This window comes from Ursus maritimus, unplaced genomic scaffold, assembly GCF_017311325.1.
Source record: "Ursus maritimus isolate PB19 unplaced genomic scaffold, ASM1731132v1 scaffold_16, whole genome shotgun sequence".
In the NCBI taxonomy this organism is placed as follows: domain Eukaryota; kingdom Metazoa; phylum Chordata; class Mammalia; order Carnivora; family Ursidae; genus Ursus; species Ursus maritimus.
Window position 1 is genome coordinate 42,181,535 of NW_024424008.1, and position 13,433 is coordinate 42,194,967.

General features: G+C 49.0%; 1 protein-coding gene across 1 annotated transcript in view; it reads left to right on the top strand.

Moving 5' to 3' along the window:
• The window catches only part of KIRREL3 (kirre like nephrin family adhesion molecule 3), a 185,796-nt gene that overhangs the window by 55,621 nt on the left and 116,742 nt on the right, over window positions 1-13,433 (top strand). The window contains exon 2 of the mRNA XM_040630644.1: window positions 5,325-5,402. Coding sequence (XP_040486578.1) covers window positions 5,325-5,402 — 78 coding nt within the window. The remainder of the gene's footprint in view (window positions 1-5,324; window positions 5,403-13,433) is intronic.

Genomic DNA, 13,433 nt, shown 5'->3' on the forward strand with positions numbered 1-13,433 from the left:
CGTTCTGCCTGATTAAATCTACCCTGGGCATCTGCCCCTTCCTCTGCTTGAGTCACTCTGACACTCAGCCCATTGTCTCTTCCCCAGAATGTCTTTCAGTTTCATCACTATTTCTCCATCCCCAGCACCTTAGCCTTGCTGCTACACCCACCTGGTTGGCCTTCCTGACTTGCTTCCTCTTCCAGCCCCTCAGCTTGTGGCTACCACGCGAGCCTCCAGAGAATGCCGCCGGGAAGTTCTTTATATCACCTTGGATGCGTCTTCCCTTTCACACCTGTAAAGAAGGGGCAGGACGAATCTGATGGTCACTAGCCCCCAATCTGATATTGCGTTTCTGGTTCTTGCTCTCGTCCTTATCAGCTACTTGATCCTAGGCGCCCTTTCCCAAGTGCCTCTGATTTTCATATTAACCACGAGCGGAGGGTCTTACTCTCCATATCCACATTTTATAAATGAGAATATGAAAGCACGCAGAGAAGCCCTGCGCGTGGCTCACTCTGCCGTGCTGGAGCTGGGCTCCAGCCAGGACTGATGGTTTCGAAACACACATGGCCTCCCTGTGACTCCAGCCAGGTCCAGCTGACGCCTTCTCCATATGGTCTAAGGAACCATCTGGTGAGCTATTTGTAGCCCCTCTCCTGCTCTCCTGTGTCAAGGTGGCAGGGAGATAGAGGCTCTGAATATCCCCCTGAGAAAGCTCAGGGTCCTTGCACTTGCTCTCGGATCTCAGGCTGTCTTCTGAGAGCAGGGACAGGAAGCAGATGTCAGTCCATCATCACTCACCAGGAGGATGGCAGCCGTCGAACAACTGTGCTCTCTTGTCTGGGCTTACCCCCACGCATCCGTCGTCTGCACCAGTGCTGGAATGATCTTTATGAAATGCAAATCTGGCTTGTGGCTTCCTTCTGAGGTCTGTGAGAGAAGAATCTGTTCCAGGCCTCTCTCTTGGCTTGTAGATGGCCGACTTTGTGTTCATATGGCATCCTCCCTCTGTGTGTGTGTCTGCCTCCAAATTTCCCCTTTTTATGAGGACACCGGTCACATTGGCTTCAGGCCCCCCTAATGGCCATTTTAACTTGATTCTCTCTGTCAAGTCCTTCTCTTCAGACAAAGTCACATCCTGTGGTACTTCCACATGTGAATCGGTGGGGGAGCCCCGGGGAGAGACATAGTCCAACCGAAACACGGGCCCAGACAGGACCGCTGGCCTGTGTCCTCTATTGTCTTGAACCGCAGCATCGGCAGCCCTGGGATCCCAGACCCTACCCTGAGAGCTAAGCTAGAAATCAGACCTGGATGCTAGTCTGCGTGCTATTATCAGCTAGTGCTTTGGCCTTGAACTGTCCTTTTACTTCTCTGAGCCTCGGTGTCTGAAACCAACACGGAGGAAATAGACCATTCTTCCTCGTCTACTTCACGGAGCTACTGTGAGCCACTAATAAGGTAGTGAGTATGACAGCATCGTGAAAAACCAAGAGTCCCGCAAATGTGAAGTAACAGCACTGCATCATTGTTATTACTACTAAGAATAAAGAAATCCTAAGGCTAGAAAAAGTCCCATCTTCACCCTGTGAAACTGAAGGAAAATGGTTCCATTTATAAAGTCGTCCCTTTTTATTCCTCCCAGAGGGAAATCTCACGTTTCCTAGACTTCTCTTCCAATGAATTACGACTTTCATTCACTCGGCAACCACCCTCCCCTAACTTACTCCGTTGTGCGACATCTCAGCCCACCTGATTTGATTCTGACCTGGGCGAGGGGAGGAGGGTGCGGGTCATTACCCAGGAGTCTGTGCTTGGCCCTTTCATTGAATCAGAAGACTGTCCCTGAGCCCCTGCCAGGTGCCAGGCACTGTGCTCGGGACCAGGGCCTCAGAGCTGAAAACGGCACAATCCCAACCCTTCTGTTGCTCACAGTCTAGAAGCCAGGAGTCCCTGGGGTGCCTGCCCTTCCCTCAAGAAACAGGCCCTTTCCCCATAAACGCTTCCTTGCACAGTAGTATTTCTTAAGCTTTTGCTCTCCTTAGACAGCGCCTTCCCCATCCTATCTGCAGGTGACCCTGGACTTCTTTGCTGTGAACTCTCCTTTTAAGCCAGGATGACTGGATTCACGTTCATCGTTTTCCAAAGACACAGTCAGTGCATCCGGTGGTTCTGCTACTGATAAGTGCTCAGCCAAAGGCTGCAGCCCCAAGGTCTCCGTGGAGAAGACCCTGGTATCTTGCTGTTAAAATGGGCATCTGTGTTCTGACTCCACCTTCGGTCCCAGTGCTGTGTGACAAGGACAGTGGCGGTCTGGCACCTGGTCTAGCTCACAAAGTGAAAGATTCCTGTTCTTTGTGTCGCATTCTATCATCTCTCCCCTAAAAGCCTGGTTAGCCTGGTGGGGTAGAGTTGCCCCAAGATATGGTGGTGACTTCCTGCTTCCCCCTGGCCCTCTCTCTGCTCAGTGCCTTTGACAACACACCGCCTCCCCACTTGGGCTTCTACAGTCTCCTCCCCTCCCCCACTTCAGCCCCTCTGGCCTGCTTCCTCATGCAAACCCAGTGACCTCTAATTTAGCTCTGCAAATCTCTCTGAAGAACATCCCAAATTTTCATATGTGGATAGATATCTCATTCTCACTTCACTAATTCTCCAACCTGCTCATTCTTGCAAAGATCCCAGTGGCTTCTCCCCACTTCTCGGTAAGGACTCAGTCGGAGAGCACTCTCACTCAGTACATTTCTGCAGTGTGCTTATTAGCGCCTCGTAATATAGCTGCCTAAATAATTAAGACTAACCCACACGTGTCAAATTAAATGAGCCAAATACATTGAGAAATTGCTCATCCTCCATTTCTTTTATTAATCAGGTTTCTAAAAAATTCTTTTCCTGCTCATTTGCAAAAATCAAACATGGTCAGTGAGAATCCTACTTATAATGACTGTACATATGGCCTCTTTCCTCGGGCAGCCACCCTGGGGGCGACTCATTATGTGACATAGGATGGGTTGAGTTGGGGTGGTGAAAAACAGCCAACACAGATGATCTGGATTCAATAGGTGGACCCGCTCTCTAAATCTCTAGGAGATTTATACCCCCTCTGTTTCCCTGAGGGCTTAGCGGGGCGGTGCAGCAAAACCAATGGGAATGTTTGGCCTAAATCCGTCCAGCATCTTCTGCCCCCACCCCCCTACCATGCTTTCCTGGGCTCAGTGCAGGAACCCCAGCATCCTTTTCTCACTAGGAGTCCCTGCTAATGGACTTTAGATGGGTATAAGAAGTCAATGGAAAATATAATAAGAACTGTCAGCAATTGCATCGTTCTGGCCATGAACAATGCTCATGCCATTATAATGGGCTGGTTAACTCTGTCCGTCATCAGCACATGGAGGCTTCTCTACAGTCTCAGAGTCTCAGGCAAGAGCCCATTGTTCGCGAGAGCTCAGTGCGCCTCCTCACAGCTTGTACTTCCACCGGCCCCATCCTGGCAGGCTGCATTCCTGCCTCTTGAAGGTGGTTGTTAGAAAGAATCCACAAATATAGTAAGTAAACATCAAAGGGGCTTTGATCCACAGGGCCCTCGACAGAGCAGGAGCCCTTGAAGAAAGGGCCAAGGCCTTGGATGAGGGAACTTAACATCGTCAATTTGGGCGCCGGAGATGTAAAGCTGTTTGAAGTGAGGTTGGCTTGGCCGCGCCTTCAGACAAGCGTGCGTGGAGGGGACGGAAGAGAAGTGAGCGCCTTTGGAAAAGGCATGCTCAGATCTGCTTCTCTGCTCTTTACTGATAGTTAATAAACCCCTTTAAAGAATCGGGAGATCAAAGCTAGCAACCTCCCAGGGCCATGGCATTCTGCCACCACCCCGCCACGCTTTGTTTTTCTCTCGGGCAAGAGCCCCTAAGCTTGACTTATCTGTCTCTCGTGGGCCCTTTCATCCTGCAATCCATGGAGGGCAGACCTGGGTGACAAGAGGTGGATGGAGAGGTAGGGACGGGAAATGAACCCATCCTGTCTAAGCTCCAAGAGCCTCGCTGTTAATCAGCAGGGCTCAGAGAAACACCCAGTGTCATGGAAGGAATTGCTGTGATGCACCACTCCATGGGACCCTCCTTCCCTGTGGAACCCATGGAGGGAACCCCTGGGTGCCCAGAAAGCGTGGCAAGCCCTGGGAGGGGGGTGCAGTCACATGCCCTCTTCCAGAAATCCTACCCCTTGTCCATTAACCATGGCAGCTGTCACGTTTGTATGAGTCTTAAGCAAAGAGGTGGGGAGGGGAGTCTAAATAATACCTGAAAGTCATTTAGCGTCTTTGAACTTGGGATTCCTCATCTACATAATGTGAAGAGCAATAACCTGGCTGCCGACCTCAGGGGGTGCTGTGGGGGTCAGAAGAGGAATTTGGTATAGAATGGCTTCCAAACCCATAAGGTGCTTAAGACAAATCAGGATTAGAGGATACATACCGGTGAGGCCATCTTGCCCTCTTGTGAGGCAGATGTAACTCCAGTCCGACACCCACGCACAACGGGCTCCCATTTATCAAATACCGTGAAAAAAAAAAAGTCTCTTGCATTTGCTACCTAGAACTGTTGTTCTGCCTTGTTTTTCCAGTTGTGTCAAAGTCTTGTGGGACCAGGATCTACACCTGTGTCTCTTAGCCATCCCAACCCCTGGGCTCCACACTTGAGTCCACACCTCATAAGCGCTTGAGGACAACACTGCCTTGTGCCTGAACATGAGAATGTCCAGGAATCCCCAGACCCAGAAACTCACTCTCTCCCAGAAGGTCAACTCCTCTACCTCCACCCTTGAATCTTCCCCAAATTCACCCAACCACTTCTTCATTCCTCTGAAACACTTCCCTCTGTGTCTGGTTGCATTGCTCCATCCTGGACACCACGAGCCAGACTCTGCCTCTCCTTTGGCAGACCTGACCACAGTCCCAGCATGAGGTGGATATAGTCCCCAAGCCTGGGATCTATAGAGCCTCATTAACCTATAGAGTAGTGGTTTATGAGCATGGACTCTGGAGCCATACTGCCTAGATTCAAACTCCTGGCTTGCCACTAGCTAGCTCTTCCATCTAAGTCTGCCTACTTAATACATCTGTAAATGAGGATGATATAAAATGGGATAATACTGGTATGCACCTCCTAAGGTTATTGTGGAAATCAGATGAGAAATTATTGACTTAATAGGATGCCCGGATCATAGCAAGTGCTATGTAAATTTTACATTAGTAGCCTTGTTTATGAAAGCAGTGGCTTCACACCCCCAGTGAAAGGACCCTCACTGATACCTGATCCATTCCCAACTCACTCACCTGTGTTTTCTTCCAGAGCTGGGCCTCCAGAAGAGAGGATGCTGTCTGGTGCTGGGCTACATGGCCAAGGACAAGTTTCGGAGAATGAATGAAGGTCAGTGAGAACTTGCCCACCCTCTTGGGGGTGATGTGGAGGGTGGAAGCTATGCCCTGCAACTCTGGTACCAGGAACAAGAACCTGGGACAGTGGACAGAGCCGTTCAACTTCTATGAAGCTCTTTACATAGAAACGTGGGGAAGAGTAGCTAATGCCTGAAACACAGTACGCTGATTCGTAAGCACTTTTCTTCATGCTGTCTTCCAACTCCCTTTGTGTCCTCTACTTCTCTTCCTCTCTCTTCCCAACCATTCACCTAGCACAATTTGTTCCCCAACCATTCACCCAGCACAATTAAATCTGCTTCTATTATCTTTTTTAATCCAGACCTCTCTACATTTCTCTTCAATCATTCACATTTTTTGAATGCCTATCGAATAAACAGCCCCTTACAGGGCACTTGGGAAAGTACTGAAGAATAAGGCAGAGTTTTTATTTTCAAAGACCTTACAGTGGGAAATCTGCCCTCTTTTCCAACTCCACTGGCCCTATCTCTCCCTCTTACTCATGGGCCATTCTGCCTTCTTCGTGTTCGGGGTCTTTCCTCTGAGTCTTGACTGGGTCACAGAAGGCGACAGGAAGGTATTGACATTGATATGGAGGCTGGGAAGCAAACAGAGTGCTGTCACTTGTGGGCCTGCTATAATAAAGAGCCAATCCCCTCATCCCCAACCATCTGTCTCCGTGCAGCTAATAACCCTCTCCATCAGATGCCACAGACTGTTTGTCAGGATTCAAAAGTAGATAAACAATGGCTGGGGATGCCATTTATTCATTAAAGTCAGACAAATGAAGCCCTGGCTCCCCACCAGCCCAGCTTGTCATGAGCTGGGCCCCTTCCCTCCCAGGGCCCAGAGCCCCTGTACCCTCATTTCCATTCCAGGCATGGAGAAGGCAGCTCACCTGTACTACCGCTATCCCCAAAGTTATACCAAAGTTCTGATGCCCTCTTCCCATTGTTCCTTGGCTGGCTCTTCTCCCAACCCACAGTCCATGACACTGATACCCCCACGGGCTCCCCAGACCTAATACCTTGCCAGCTAAGTTTGTGGCCAGCACCCATGGTGACAATTTGACAAGAGTCAGGCCAGTACAAACAAACGCAAGAAGTAGCCCGTCCTGCATTTGCAGCCTGTCAGTGTGACAAGGCAGCAGCCTCGAGAAGCCACGTCTCATTTGTAGGAGTCCCCTGGCTGAGCACAGCCAGGGTCAGGGGCTGCACGGTCTGCATCCTGCCAGCTGGTCTTCCTCCCTGACTTGTCTCTTGCTCAGCCTACCTCCTCCCTTCCCAGCACCACCTGGGTGAGAGGGCTAGGCAGTAACTTCTAATTTGTGTGACTTGACAGGGTACCTCTGTCCATGGTGCTGAATAGACACATTCTCTTGCCGGCGTTGCTCATTAGAGAAGCTGAAAATGAGGTTCACGGGGATTGGGGAAGCCAAAAAGTCAGGAGCTAGGCTGGATTTGCAACCTCAAGCTCCAAGTGTCTGACCCCAGTAGAAGGATACTGACTCCAGATCCTGGGGCCTAAAAAGAATCCTATCACAAGGCTGATGAACACAATTTAACAACACCCCCAACCAACATTTCATAAGTGGCTAAGGAAGGGGTATATTAGTCATTTCAGGCTGCCACAATAAAATACCTCAGACTGGATAGCTTAAACAACAGAAAGTTATTTTCTCACAGTTCTGGAGACTGGAAGTCTAAGATCAAGGTACCAGCATGGTCAGGTTCTGGTGAGAGCTCTCTTCCTGGTTTGCAGACAGCCACCTTCTCACTGTGTCCTCACCTGGCAGAGAGAGAGAGAACAAGCTCTCTGGTGTCTCTTCTTATAAGGACACTCATCCTATCAGATCAGGGCTCCAACCTTACGACCTCCTTTAACCTTCACTACTTTTGTAAAGGCCCTATCTTGAAATATAGTCATGTTGGGTGTTAGGGGCTCTAACACAGAAATGGGGTCTGAATGCATTTGCCATAGCAGAAAACTGTAATGGTAATAATGAACCAGGGATTCAGAAAATGGTAGGATAAAGAAATTTCATATTAACTAGAGAGTAGATATTGCTTAAGTAGAGAGCGAAGGAAGGGCGTCAGTGGGGGACTACAGGAGGACTTGGAACCAAGACCAGGATCTGATTATTTCTGAAGCCGGTTAGCTTTACTTTCTGCAACAACTAAACTAAGGTGGCATTTTAAAGAGGTTTTTCTTGTTTAAATGGGAAGATACCTAAACAATGCCCATTCTCTCTGAGCCCCTTCTCCAAACACATACAATCCACACCAATGTGTTATTCCTTTCAACTATGATTGACCTGGTTAAGAATGGGTGATCCCAGGTGCCTTACCCTTTGCCAAAATCCTTGGTCTGTTTAACAGTACCTAATAGGGTGTCTGTCACCCGAGGAGAAGTGGTCCCTTACTCACTGGGAATAAAGCAATGTATTCAGAAAGAGGGAGGGAACAGAGGCATTGGCCATAGCCAAGGGGTAACAGAGCAGCTGACTCTCCACTCCTGCTTCCCTCTTTGCTTGTGGCTCTCACCCCTCCCTACTGCCCCAACACAGAGATTCATGTACACGCACACAACCACACACCCAGGAGCTGCTGCTGGGTAAACAAGGAGACATAGGGGTGGCAAGCAAGGTTACCACCAGAGATGATGAGTTACAAATCTCAACCAGCAAACAGGAGACCAGATAGGAGGCGGGTGCAGAAGGAGAGATGAGTGTGGTGGGTTGACTTTGGCTCTGGAGGGTGGAAGGCACAAGAGGAGAACAGAAAGGACCCACAGGGGAGGGGAAGGCTCCTCTGCCCCCACTCCAGCCAGTCCCGTGACCCCAAGTGCCACACTATACATGTGTTTCTCTCTCTAAAACTCACAAGCCCAAACTCCAGCATGTCTGCAGATAAGAAAAGGCATCAGCGAACATGGGGAGCTGTTTTATGGTTTATAATTATCTTGTACCAATACTCAAAATAATTATTACTTCCACACATTAATAATTGAACTGGAATAGCAGCCATGACATAGATCAAGAAACACAAATCTCTGTCCACGCTGTACCCTACATCTAGGTATAAATCGAACAATTGGTAAAATAGTAAAAAATAATTTTCTCCCATATGCTGGAATTAGTGAGATATTGGAACAATTAAGCTGTTTCTTCCATTAAAGATAAGGTGGTGATCATTATATTTCCAATTTAGAATAAATATAAAAGACCTACTTGTTCTGTATTAAAGTATATTTGTTCTATTTAACAGTATCTAATAGGGTGTCTGTCACAAGAGGAGAAGTGGTTCCCTATTTCATCTGTTTCCTTATTAACTTGGTATATTTTTATTTCCCTCTTCCTCCTCCCGCCCCGTACTCCTTGCTACATTCCAAAGGAAAAAAAAAAAAAAACAGCTAGAGAAGGAGCAAGAGAAAAATAATGAATGAACAGGAGTTTTATAGATCTGGGGTTTATCGTAAGCTAGAGTAATCACAATTGGCGCTGTTAAACTTCACAAAGCAATAAAAAGAAAACGCTATTCAAAGGTCGTTTAAGGAGGCATGTGATAGTCAATGAGAGGTTTGCTCTATTCGGGAGCGCTTAATAGCTTCTGGGATAGAATCTGCAGTATTTGCAGGAATAGAGGTGGTGGGTAATGTGCGTGTGTGTGTGCATGTGTGTGTTCTGTTTGGACTCAACACATCTGGGGCATCAAATGGAGACACAAACAAAAATCAATGAAGGGCAGACGAGAGAGGAAGAAATAAAGACAGATCAGGCATAAGAATAGCAGGCGTGTTTGACATAATTGTCTTCATGTGATTAAGTACGCGGTGCTTTAAATAGGAACTGCTGGAAGGAGATCATTTATTTATTCATCAAAAGTTCATTGAATACCTACCATAAAAATAATCCCAATTTTCATAATAAATGCCAGACAGTATTCTAAGCACTAGAGCTTTCAGAGTAAATAAAACCTAATCCCTGCCCTCGAGGAGCTCACAATTAAAACACACAGGTCCATCTCCATGTTACTATCACCTCCATGAAGAAATCCTGCCTGACTACCTTACCTGAATTAGATAGCCCTCTTCCCACACCATCATGCACCATTGTGGCAGCCAGCTTACTTATTTTGTGACACTTACTCTAACTGGTGAGCATTGATTAGACTGTCCCATTGAAGAGTTAGCCTCAGGAAGACAGAGATGCTGCTCCCTCCTTTCCTCCCCTATCCTTCGGCCTGAGCCTGGTGTCTCACACATAAGGAGTAGTTAATCAACTTTAGTTTAAGTAATTAATTAGTGCCTTGAGTGACAACAGAGGAAGGCACAAAGCCATCCACAGGTGCAAGGTGGATCTTGAGAAAGAACCATCAGGCAGTGCAAATCAACAGGGAGCATTGCACACAATGAGTGTCCCCACCTCCAGCAATTCCTTAAGTCTTACTTCTCAGCCTCTCCTCCTATTCTGGTATACTAGAGCTTTCCTGGAGGCCAAGGCCCAAGCAAGTCAGCAGAGAGGAGGCCCCCACAGGTGGGTCTCCCTCCTTTCCACACCAGCTCTCCTTCCTCACCCCCATCTACCACTGGGCTGCATTCTCGGAGCATCTCCAGACAGATAAATCCCACCAGATCTGCCCGGGAATGGTTTCCACTGTTTCTTCATCCTACCTACTCACCGCCCACACACACACACCTGTCTTCCCTTCCCTTTTCCTGGCTCTTCTCAAATACCCAGTTTTCCTGGAGATCTCAGAACCACTCACGTTCTCAAGGCATATTGCCTGCCCGGGGCTGATTTTATTTACAGGCAGACTAGAAAGTTCTCACATGGTATCCGGCAAGGGGCACTGCCTGCCCCTCTAAAAGCTTGGTATTCCTCTATGTTAGAACTTAAACCCTAGCAGTTACAGTGCAACCCGCCAACTCAGGGAGGCCCAGGATGGGTGAAAGACTTGCCTTGGGTCAATAGGAAATTGCCGGAAGAGCCAGGACCACATTCCAGGTCTCCTGACAGCCGGTCCATGAATTCTGAAAGAAGAGGCTCAGACCATGAACAGAAGGGAAGCCGGTAACGCTTCAGCTTGGTTTGGTTTGCAGAGCAAGTGCAAGGGGCTGGGGGAAGAGGGGGCCAAACACAGAAGTCTCCCGGTGGTGTGGGAGAAAATCAGGAAAGGCCTGGAGTGAGAGACCTAGGCCAGCGAAGATCATTTCTCAGGAACCAGAAAATTCTCAGAGCCCCTAGGACTGTTGAGGAAGGGAAATGAGGAAGAAGATGTTGCATGGAGCAGAAGGAGACCACAGCCCTGTCCTCCCTTCCAGCCAGCTTTCTGAGGCTGAGATGCGTCTGTGCGAGAGGGAGGAGCGGCAGCTTCCCCCCCCCCCCCCCCCCCCCCCCCCCCTCCGCCCCTCGACCTTCCGGATCGCAGCTCAGAGAAGGGAAAGCAGAAATGCCTGCCAGCGCTGTGGTTTTCATCTTCCTGGGAAGAAACAAATGCAAGTGATTAGTCAAGGCAACTTCTGTTGGCTGGAGACCTCTGGGCCTCCTGGGGAGGGGCTCGGGTGCCCGGGAAGGAGACAGTGGGAGCCACAGCCGGCAGGCCCCCTCCAGGCCCCTGCATGCCCCGCAGCTCCTGGGCAGCACCATCCTTCTAGTCCAGACTCTGCAAACACACCCCCACCATGATGCCGCCCCTCTCCTCTCAGCCATGTGCAGGAGCCAGAGCTCTGGGAGGCTGGGAACCCAGGCACCTGCAGCGGCTCTGGACTTCTTGCTGATGGCATGGCGTCTATCCTTTCTCTCTGCACCCCTGTGCCCCAGTCCATAGAAATGAGTCTAATATGCCCCCTGTTTCTTGCCTCCCAGCTAACGGAGTTGATAAGAAAAAGAGGTGCCCCATCAGTGTAGTGGAGGGAGCACCTAAAAGTAAGACCGGCTGTGTGACCTCGGGCAAGTCTCCAAACATCCAGATGTCAACCTTCTCGTGGATGAAATTGAATAATGTTGGATACCATCATCTGTAAGCCTTTAAAATGTGATGATTCCAAAATTGATCTTGGCTCGGGGCACCTGCGTGGTGCAGTCGGTTGGGCATCTGGCTCTTGATTTCGGCTCAGGTCGTGATCTCGGAGTCCTGGAATGGAGCCCTGTGGTAGTCAGGCTCCGCACTCAGTGGGGAGCCTGCTTGAGGATTTCTCTTCCTCTCCCACTGCCCCTCCCCCTGCTCACTCACTCACCCTCTCTCTAAAATAAATGGATGGGTGAATCTTTTAAAAAAAAATCTATCTTGGCTTTCAACACCCTGCCCATACCCTATTCTCATCACTCATCCCCTAATTTTAAATGCTTTGGTCACCAAAGGAACCAGTACCAGGAAATGACTGACTGGCTTTGCTCAGCAGCCTTACTTAGAAGGCAGATCTGTGTTTCTTTTTCCTCTCTGCCCTCTGAGAGTGAACTCAGGCCCATGTCAGCTGTCCCCTGGGTGGCAGTGGGGGAGTCGAGCAGACGTAGGGGACATGTGCTTTATTTCAGAGCAGAGGGGCGGCAGGACCCTGCCCAGGGACCTGATGCAGCAGAGAATGGGTCCAATGACCCATGAGCCCCTACCACTCTGACTGCTGCAACCAGAGGAGGCTGGCTTACACTAAGGGCTTATAATTTCCAGAGACCATTCTTTCACTGCCTGCAAGAGCCCCCAGGATGTTAGCTAATACTGTCATTTTGTTAGTTGGGGCTTTTGGGTGCATTTTTTCTTATTTCATTTTTCTTACTGATGTGTTTTCTTCCACTGGGACTGCAAAACTGGTTATTTGTATAACGTCCCTGTTTATTATTTATGGCAAGACGCAGATTTCCAGGGTACTTTATGATTGTTATTTAATTCACTTGGCATCTTGGAACAGGGGACCCGCCATTTCCATTCTCCTTCCGCGATCTGATAGAGAATTCCGGAGCCTTTGCCGGGCTCCATTCCTCCAGCCACCATTCCTACTGGGAAACCTGCTTATCTAAGGCAAGCTGGGGGCCCCTAGGCCACAGACCCTGCCGAGCTCCTTTTTAAACTTCCTTTTCTCTCCTCCCCATGTCCGGTCCTCAGCAAGACCCAGAAACATCACCTCCCATATATCTCTTGAATCCATTCACCTTGTCCATCTCATGGCCACTGCCCTTGTCCCTGCCACCACTCTTCCTCACTGGATTATGGAAGTGCTCTCCTAACTGGTTTCTTGCATGCCTCATGCCCCTGCCTTCCCTCGCAGCTCATTTTCCACACTTCAGCCATAGCAATATTCAAAATGCAAATCTGATAATGTCACAGTCTTCTTGAAAATATTTCAATGGCCTTTATGTTGCTTTTAGGAAAAATACCCAAATCCCTGGCATGTTTGATGACACTCTACATGATCTGGTTCCTACCTACCTCTTTGGCCTCATCTTTCCCCCTTAACACCGTACGCCAGACACATCGGCCTTCTTTCAGCTCCTCAAACAGGAGTGCTCCCATCTGCCACAGGGCCTTTGTCTGTACTGGTCCCTCTTAGCTCAGTCTGCACATATAAGTTCTTACTGCCATTTTTAAACTAATACTTATCTTCCCTACCAATCTGTAACCTCTGTTGGGTCTCCATGGTATCCCAGGACCTTAGCATAACCTTACCAATCTGTAAGCTCTGTTGGGTCTCCATGGTATCCCAGGACCCTGGCATAATGTTTGCACAGAGTAGACACTGAAAGAGGAGCAAGGAAAGGGGCCTTCTCTGCCTCTGGTCAGTGGCTCCCAACATGCTGGGACTGGGTGATCTGAGAACCAAGGACCCCTAGAAGAAACTCTACAGATCACGTGGGGACGAGGAAACCGAGACTCAGGAAAGTTATGCGACTTGCCCCAATTACCATAGCCTGTGAGCAATAGAGCCAGGACTTGAACCCGGGCTTCTGGCCCTAGGGGCTGTTCTCTTTCCTCTTCACCATGCTAAGTTCTTGAAGTCTGGGAATGATAGGGTTGAGTGGATCAATCAG